General features: G+C 43.3%; 1 protein-coding gene across 3 annotated transcripts in view; it reads left to right on the forward strand.

Annotated features, from left to right (window-relative positions):
* Window positions 1-8,653, forward strand: part of Rnf144b (ring finger protein 144B) — a 54,636-nt gene that overhangs the window by 37,994 nt on the left and 7,989 nt on the right. For all 3 annotated transcript variants that reach the window (XM_031359573.1, XM_031359575.1, XM_031359574.1), the window contains exons 5-6: window positions 5,391-5,589; window positions 7,464-7,608. In XM_031359573.1, the coding sequence (XP_031215433.1) occupies window positions 5,391-5,589; window positions 7,464-7,608 (344 nt within the window). The remainder of the gene's footprint in view (window positions 1-5,390; window positions 5,590-7,463; window positions 7,609-8,653) is intronic.

Genomic DNA, 8,653 nt, shown 5'->3' on the forward strand with positions numbered 1-8,653 from the left:
AGGTCTTTTTGAGGATGCCATTCCCCTATTCCCACCCTTAAAGCAGTCTTGAACCGAAAACTATCCTTTGAGTACTGAGGCATCCCACATAGGCCTGGTATAGTCTCGCTGAGTATGTTACCAGCCCAGTGAGAAGAAAGCGTAAAGCATCTGAGGGTCTGTGTCCTGATGTGAAGTTGTCATCTTGCCTCAAGTGTGGAGGGAATGAACATGTTTGCTGTGCTCATCCTTGCTAGGTTGAGCAAGGGACCCTCCGCTGATTGATATTAGCCATCATTATCTCCTTCGCTTTTTCCAAGTACCCTGAAAGATGATGTTGTTTAGGGAAACAAGAAAGAAAACCACTGGGAGTATGAAGAGGGATGTGGAAGGGAAGCTTGAGGCAGGGGGATGCCATTCACCTCCTTCAGCTAAAACCTGCCTTGGTCATACGGTCTATGAACTCTGGGCCATTTTGTTCCTCTGTCATGTGTGGATCACCCAACTAAACTCATAAGGCTGGTATATCAAGCTGATTTTTTTTTCTTGTGGCACACATAATAGCATTTCCTCTTTCTATCGCCGTCCTCTCTAACTACTGCACTACCCATCCCCCAGCAGCAGGCGCACATCTTATTGTTTACATATAGGGGATATAATAACTCAATATTAGACAAGTGGTAATGGCTCCCAAAGTTAAAACACTCTGTGGATTGGTTCTCACTGAGGAATGTGCAGTTTTGGTTGATTTTAAACACAGTGACCAAGAGCCAGAGCGTGACAAAGTTGATATTAGTATCTATAAGCTATGTCCTGTGACTGTTTCCTCTGTCATATTGTTATTGATAATAAAAACCCCGATCACATTTACATTGCACTTTGTTCCTCTCATGTCCCCCTTTCCCAAAATGACATCATCATAACACTGTTTAGGGAGCATCTTCGTATTGCCACGGGTGTAATGTCAGTCACATTGTTAATGGAAACAGAACGCTCTTTAGTTAGCTGGCCATATAGGTCTTTGCATCCAAGTAGGGTTCTTGCACCTTTTGAATGAGGTGCACACGGAGAATAATCAACAGATTATACTCTTTCCCGGGTGGCGTTTGGCTTAGTGGGACTTTTTGAGTCCCCCAGTATTCCTCTTTCCTTATGATTGGCTGACACCTTCTTACTGCTCGGTAGTGTAGACTAATTACAAAAGGGTAGGCAGGCTTTGCCGCCAGGGCAGTTCTGTAGATGGTGTTGCTTCTCTCTGCGTTCATCCATGATAAGTTGATCAAATAGTTTTATTTATACATAGGTTTTTGTCTACTTACAAATTCTAGATAGCTGCCCCACTATAGATCTCCTGCATTGACAATAGATTTGATTCTCATCTCATAAAAGAGGAAACAGAGGTTAGTCTAGGATCACATAGATTTATAATAAGCGTCTCACTTATAAAAAGCTTAAGTTGTATATTTTACAGTTCTAGACATTTTCTCAAGCATCGGTCCATCTCTTGGACAAGGCTGGTCTGCCATATCCTTCACAGCTCTTCTCGGCAGGCACACTCTCTCCTCAGATTAATGTATCCTGTACCCCAACAGCCACCCAAGCACAACAGCACTGCCTGGTTTTTCTTCATCTTACTCTACAGCTTTTTCTGGGAGGTTTCAGAGTTCTTAGTTTCTTAGGTTCTTAGTTTCAGGTTCTTAGTTTCCTAGGTTCTAGAGTGTTGTATAGAAACAGTCTGCAAATTCCACACAATGCACCTTATCCTTCTTCTTTAGTACAGTCTCCTCCTTTCTCTAAACATCCTCCATGAGACAAGACTCCCCTAGGTAGGATGTCCAACATGGCCATATTAAAGAGAAAGGAATCCCATGGAGGTAGTAGCAACTAAAATTTATTTAAGACTATGATTTCTTTTGGATAGTCAGATATAACTTAGGGGCTCATGTTAAACTTACCAAGCATGAGTTATACAACATTCTGGGGGTCTTGTAACAGTGTTAAAATAAGTGACTTTTGATGTTATTCCAAATTTGGAAATCTTTGAGTCTTTCCAAGTCTCTTGTGAGCAGTCTGTTTGGTGGTGGCTATTCTGTCTATATGGATTATATTGACTGTTGCAGATGTTAATTACTTTAGTTTAATGGCATCTTGACTATCTGCGGCAGACTCCTCTACTTTGAGATACCAGAGGCAAATTAACTTCAGCATAATTAAAAATGCATCAGGCCATAGAAGTTAATACAGCTTGATATATATCAGCTGATAATTAAATTAAATTGGAGGTGTGGTGTTTCTGATAATAATAAAAATTCCTGTGGTGTCTCTTTTGGGGTAGTCTGGTGATGGAACAGTGACAGGCAAGCCACTCTGGTTGGTTAAGACAGTATGCAACAGAAAAAAACCAAATTGCATGTGGTGCATGTCAAATGCCACTGGTTGTCATGTAGGAAAAACAAGGGTTGGAGATTCAGTTTTGTTTTGTTTTTTTCTCTCTTCCCCTTTTAATCCCTTTCCTAATGCTGAGCTTGATTGCATTCAGCTTTTGAAAGCTGCCAACAGTCGTCTGGGTCAGATCTAATTCTTAGATGCCCTGGCACTTTTTCATGTTGTAGGCTGTTTCGATTTCCTAATAATCTTCAGAATGCAGAAGTAGAGAAGTCTGAAATAGTCTTGCTTTGCACAATTGCATGAAAAGGCAGTGTCTTAAGGTAAATAGCCATGGGTGCTTCTCTTCAGCCACACAGATCTCCTTTGCAGAAGCAAATTGCAGTTCAAGTCTGTGACTTTGCCTCTGCAATGAGGCATGTCACATTAATTAATTAATTAATTAATTAATAATTAGCTAATGCACACTGTGGTATGCTCATCATAAAGTTTCAAAGTCACTATTTGGGGTACTCCTTTTTGTCTAAATTCTTATGTTCTAGGTATATGAGCTTAGCGAATACTTATCCATTCACAACATTCATACATTTATAAAATATGCATTTATTATAAATACATTATTTTATGCATTACATTAATATGCATTAATAATATACTTTGATCACGTGTTCCCCATTGTCCTCCTAACCACTCCTTTTTCCATTGAACTGAACCAGTCTCCTCCTATTTGCATGTCTTTTAAATTCACTTATTTATTTTTATTGCACTGTGTGTGCATGATATGAGGGGAGAATCTTGCAAGTCAACACATGTATGAAAGTCAGAACAAAAGAAGAATCTATGGAGTTGGTCTCTGCTTCCACCAGGGATCACCATCAAGTCACCAGACCAGTGCTGCACATAGCAAGTGCCCTTGCCTGATGAACCATCTTGCTTGTGGATTTAAGTTTGAAGAGAAGGGGCTGATGTGGGGAGGGAGCAGACACCACTCTACACATGAAATCCTTGAGAGTGTGAGCAGCAGAGCTCACTCACTGCAGAATCCTGGATGGGCTGAATCTATGGGTGCAGAGCCTACATACTCTTATTTCTTATCCTGGGTTACCAGAGGCAGGCTCAACTATGGTGCGTTCGGGCTTGCACACTGGTGTGCATAGCCCTGTTTCTCACAGGTGACACAAGGAGGAAGGTCCAGAGCTGAGGATGAGAGGAGAGATGGGGCACCTCGGGTTAGAAGGAGCCAAGGGAGGGAATTCTCGTAGAGTTTCTTTAGGAATATTGCCTGTGAGTCCCTCAAAATACAGTTCCAGTTTCACACATTTGTAAATTCTTTACATCATTACAGGGCCCAGCCCAGTGGAAATTACTGTGTTTTCCCAGTTATCAGTAACCCAGAATAAGAAATACATTTCACACCAGGCGGTGGTGGCGCACGCCTTTAATCCCAGCACTTGGGAGGCAGAGGCAGGCGGATTTCTGAGTTCGTAGGCCAGCCTGGTCTACAGAGTGAGTTCCAGGACAGCCAGGGCTATGCAGAGAAGTGCTGTCTCGAAAAACCACAGGGAAAAAAAATACATTAAAATGTACTTTTAATTTTAACCACAACCAGCCCTGTGGTTCCTGCATCCATAGATTTAGATAACCTTACATTGGAAATATATTATTTTTTTAAAAAATTGCTTCTGTACTGATACTCATCTTTCATTGTTCCCTAAATAACGTAACAGTTATCCACATGGCGTTGCAGTCTGTGTTTTAAGGAAACTAGGGATGATGGGAAAGCATTCAAATACAGCATCATTTTATGTAAAGATCTGAACATTTAAGGATCTTGGTATCTACCTGGAGGATTACAGGAGCTCCCACATGCAAATACACACTTACAACTCATTAAAAATGACTTTTCAATGCCTTACTTAATTCAATCCCTTAATTGTTTATTGTGAAAAACACAATAAAAAGTATATATTTGTAGGTTTCCTTTCAAAGAATTTAATGTCAAGGGGGCGGGGGAGGGTGCTTGGGGGAACTGAGGAATTTGGCTTTAGGCTGTGGGGAGCCTGCTGTGGTTAGTGTGTTTTTGGAGAGTGATGTTCATCTTGACCAAATCATTTCAAAGGAAGAAACATGTGTTAAACTGTTGCTTTTTAAAGAGGTGGGGTCCCCCCAACCCCTAGCCAGCTTTAGTCACCTTCAGCTCTGGGTCTGTCTTCTGTTTTTATAAAGTCTGAGTGGTTTCTTGGGTGGGTTAAGTTTTACATGTGCACCATTTAGTAAACTTTAGAAACAGATCAAAACCACTTGTTGTTTTGCAGCTTGTTCGTGACTCCAGCAAAAAGGGCTTAAATGTGATTATTAAAAATGCATGTTTATAAACAACCGTGAGAGCAAGACTAATGTGTGTTCAATGTTAGATGGTTCCCAAAAAACCGTAGTGGCCTCAAAGTTTGTCTTTAGTAATTCTGACCAAATTAGTAATTAGCCTGTTGAAAGACCAGAAAGTGTGCTTTAACACTGTGGGGCCCTTTCTGGGGAGAATGCTACAGACTAGATAGAAGAACCACTTACTTAAATGTCCTCTGAACTTTCTAACCCAAGGTACCAAAGCACTTTTTCTTTCATTCAAAAACATCTTTCATTTGCATCTGTAAGAGACCTGGGTGTGGTGGTTGGATTTGATCCACACTATCTGAATCCTTGTTTTAAACTTCCCTGCAGTATAAACTGTACCTCCAAGCCCAGAGCACATATTCACCTGTGTAGAACACCTTTGTTCTCTTGCTTTGACCCTCTTCACGTTGACTTTTCTCCCAAGATGTTACCTAGTTTTTCACTGAAGAAGTAAGGTTTTTGCCCATTTTGAGTGCTCAAAGGCAAGTTATAGTCTTTGGTTAAAGACCATACCTTACCTATTAATAAAGGCGGTGGTGACCTGCTCTCTTGGTTCCTACCTTGAGAATGTGGCAGGGATGACCTAATGCTTGCATTGGAGAAAGCCCGTCACAGTTTCCTCCTTTATGTTTCAGAGGTTCACATGGACCCTCTACGAACTTGGTGTCCTGTCACAGACTGCCAGACCGTGTGCCATATTGCAGCCGGAGACCCAGGACAGCCTGTGTCAGTGGAGTGCCCTTCTTGCCACCTGAAATTCTGCTCATGTTGTAAGGATGCTTGGCATGGGGACTCCTCCTGTAGAGACAGCAAGTCGGCGATGCCAGAGCATGGGTAAGGGAGGAAGTGTCTCTGTGGTTGTTTCCAGTGTTCTTTTCAAACTCAGCAGACTCTGCTTTGAGAAGGAATTAGATGGCTTTTAGATATTCACTGTATAAATGCCCTGAGAAGAATGAGTAAGGTGGCCACAGACACTAACCAGAACAGGATGTCTAAAAGAGACTTTAGCTCTTTATCCTAAGGGCACCTTCCAGATCATGTTCAGTCCATTCCCTTTAGGCAGAGAGGCACCAAGCTCTGTAGTTCTCAGCAGAATGTCTTGGCCCATGTGTGTGTGTGTGTGTGTGTGTGTGTGTGTGTGTGTGTATACCCTACACTGGTGTAGCCCATTCTTCCTGTTTACAAAAATAAGACGGCTGTGATTTTACCCCATTAAATGGCCTGTTCATAGAGTATGCCAACCCCACAGAGTGCACAGGCATATACCCCGTCTTCCTAAATGCTTAGAAAACACAGGGAGATTCTTTCCTAATTCTTTATACTATGAGAACTTGCTGCCAGGGCTGAGATCTTGTTATGGGTGGAGAAGCAACTCAACTGCTGGGTGCTGTTTTGCATGGGAGGTTTTTATGGCAGCAGTCAGGAGCACAGTGAGAGACCTTCGTGTTGGATCCCATGCTTTGCTTGAGGCTATGGCTGTTGTGCACAAGCAAGAACAAAGCAATCAGTGTTCCCCCCGCCAGTTGGCTCACTCACCCGGTGCCCTCAGAGCATGCAGAACTAGTCTTCAGGAACAGTCATGCTGCCCGGCTATGGTGCTGTGCCTCGATATCAGACGGAGCTCAGAAGAAAGAGAACTCTGATGCATGCACTACGGTGTGCCATCCCTATCGGATTTAAGGCAGGGTCTTCCATAGTGGGTCCCTGGGCAAGTTTAAGGGGCTCAGAGAAAAGGGTGATCTGAGTTCTGATACTGTTCTTGGCATCCAAGCGGCCTCATGTAAGTCTCCTATTCAGCCTCCTATGAGCCTGAATTCCCACTGGAAAAGGGGCATTACATTTTTATTACTTCGACTCTGTGTGTGTAGACCTGTGTCATGATTCATATGTAGAGCTCAGAGGACAATTTGTGAGAGCTTTTTGTTGTTTTTGTTTTGTTTCGTTTTTCTTTCTCAACATGGGTCCCAGGGATTGAACTCAGATCGTCAGGCTTGGCAGCAAGTACCTTTACCTGCTGAGGCATCTCACCAGCCCAGAGGAGAATAGTAAATCCGAAATGGTGTCTCTGCTATGTAAAGATCTTCCCAGCACCTCACCTGACCTAGACTGGTCCACATTTTGTAAGCGGTGGTGCTTCTGTGTGCTGGGTGTTGATTTTGATACCTAATCATTGGCATATATAGTAGGGTAATTTCCTCCTACCCTGACTTGAACCACTTAGCTCTGTGTTCCTTTTTTGCTGTGGTCACACACGGGCCTCTTCATCAGCTTGGAGGAGGTCTTTTTAATCATTGTTGGCATCTCTTTGAGTGTCTCTAACTGAATCCCTGCCCTTACTCTTACTTAGGGATTGGGTCTTTACCTAAACTTCATCCCATTTGGATCCTGAGTCATGTTTTCTCACAGTCTAGCTCCTTCTATGTACTTCTTATTCAGAGACTGTGTGATTAGGGGTGAAGTATTAATTTGGCAAAGCACTAAAAGCAGCCAGCTGTAGAAAGTGTAATTACATAATTCATTAAGAGCCAAAATCCATAAATTGTTTCTTATTGGGTTTTCTGAACAACTAATAATCCATACCTCCCACTCCTTTCTTTGGAAGTGAATTAAACATGGCAAATGGAGAAATATACTAACTAGCCACCAACAGCCCTGGCCATCGCACAGGTGACCCTGACTGAACATCTGTCTCATCTGTTTTGTCCTAGGGCTCTCTTTGGGACTGATGCGAATGCCCCTATCAAGCAATGCCCGGTTTGCCGCATTTACATTGAGCGCAATGAAGGCTGCGCCCAGATGATGTGCAAGAATTGCAAGCACACGTTTTGTTGGTACTGCCTGCAGAACCTGGACGTGAGTTCTCCATGGAAGGGGCTTGCCGTTACCTTTGCTGTGTCTGTGCCACTATCTGAGCCCTACATTCCTTCCCTTTAGCAATGGGGCCTCTTATCATCCTGAAAAACAAATTTTGTTTTTCTTAGTGAGATTCCCTAAGCCCAGTTTGTCCTTCCTGACCTCCCTGTCCTCCTTCTTCCTTCCCCCTTTCATTGACCTCTCCTCACTTCCTCCTCCCCTTTGTTTCCTTTTGTTTCGTGGGCATTGGGCCAAGGATCCTGCTGCATGAGCACCTTGCTGCTGAGTCAAGCCCAGCCCCGTTGCTAATTCGGACACCATGACACCTCTGTGTGTTGCCTTAGATGGGCCACTTTAGCTTCAGACATATTTTTGTCTGACATGTTTTCAGGACATTTCTGTGCTCTAGAGGAAATGATCTCTGTTGTGGAAATAGCTGTCTGAGGGGTTGCTTTACACTGTTGTGGTAACAAATGGTCACAAACTTCCTGGCTTAAGACAGCAGAGAATTTGTTTCTATGTCTGTACCTTAAAAGCCTGATATATATTATATCTCACTGGATCATGATCCTGACAGGGCTGGAATGCTGTCTGGAGACACTAGATGGGAATCCATGTCTTTGCTCCTCTCTATCTTCAAGAGATAGGGTTGCTTGCGCCGCTAGACTCGTCACGTCTGTCTGACCCTCTCATGGTTCTTATTTCCACTGACCACAGCCAGGAAGAATTTCCTCTCTCTATAGAACCATGAAATGAGATGGGAGCCATGGTGATCACAAAGGATAACCTCCCCTACATCGAGGTCTTTCACACAGTTATACATGCAGACAGTCACTGGAAATTCAGCCATGTGCACGTCCAAGGAGCATTCTACCTATTGCAATCAGAAAGGCTGTTCAGATGGCTGGTGTCTCCTGTCCCCCTGGGTCCCGTGTGTTGGTGTGACAGGAAAGCACTATTGCCTTGCGCTGGGTCCCGTGTGTTAGTGTGACAGGGAAGCACTATTGCCTTGCCCCTGGGTCCCGTGTGTTGGTGTGACAGGGAA

Source organism: Mastomys coucha, unplaced genomic scaffold (genome assembly GCF_008632895.1).
Source record: "Mastomys coucha isolate ucsf_1 unplaced genomic scaffold, UCSF_Mcou_1 pScaffold7, whole genome shotgun sequence".
Taxonomy (NCBI): Eukaryota; Metazoa; Chordata; class Mammalia; order Rodentia; family Muridae; genus Mastomys; species Mastomys coucha.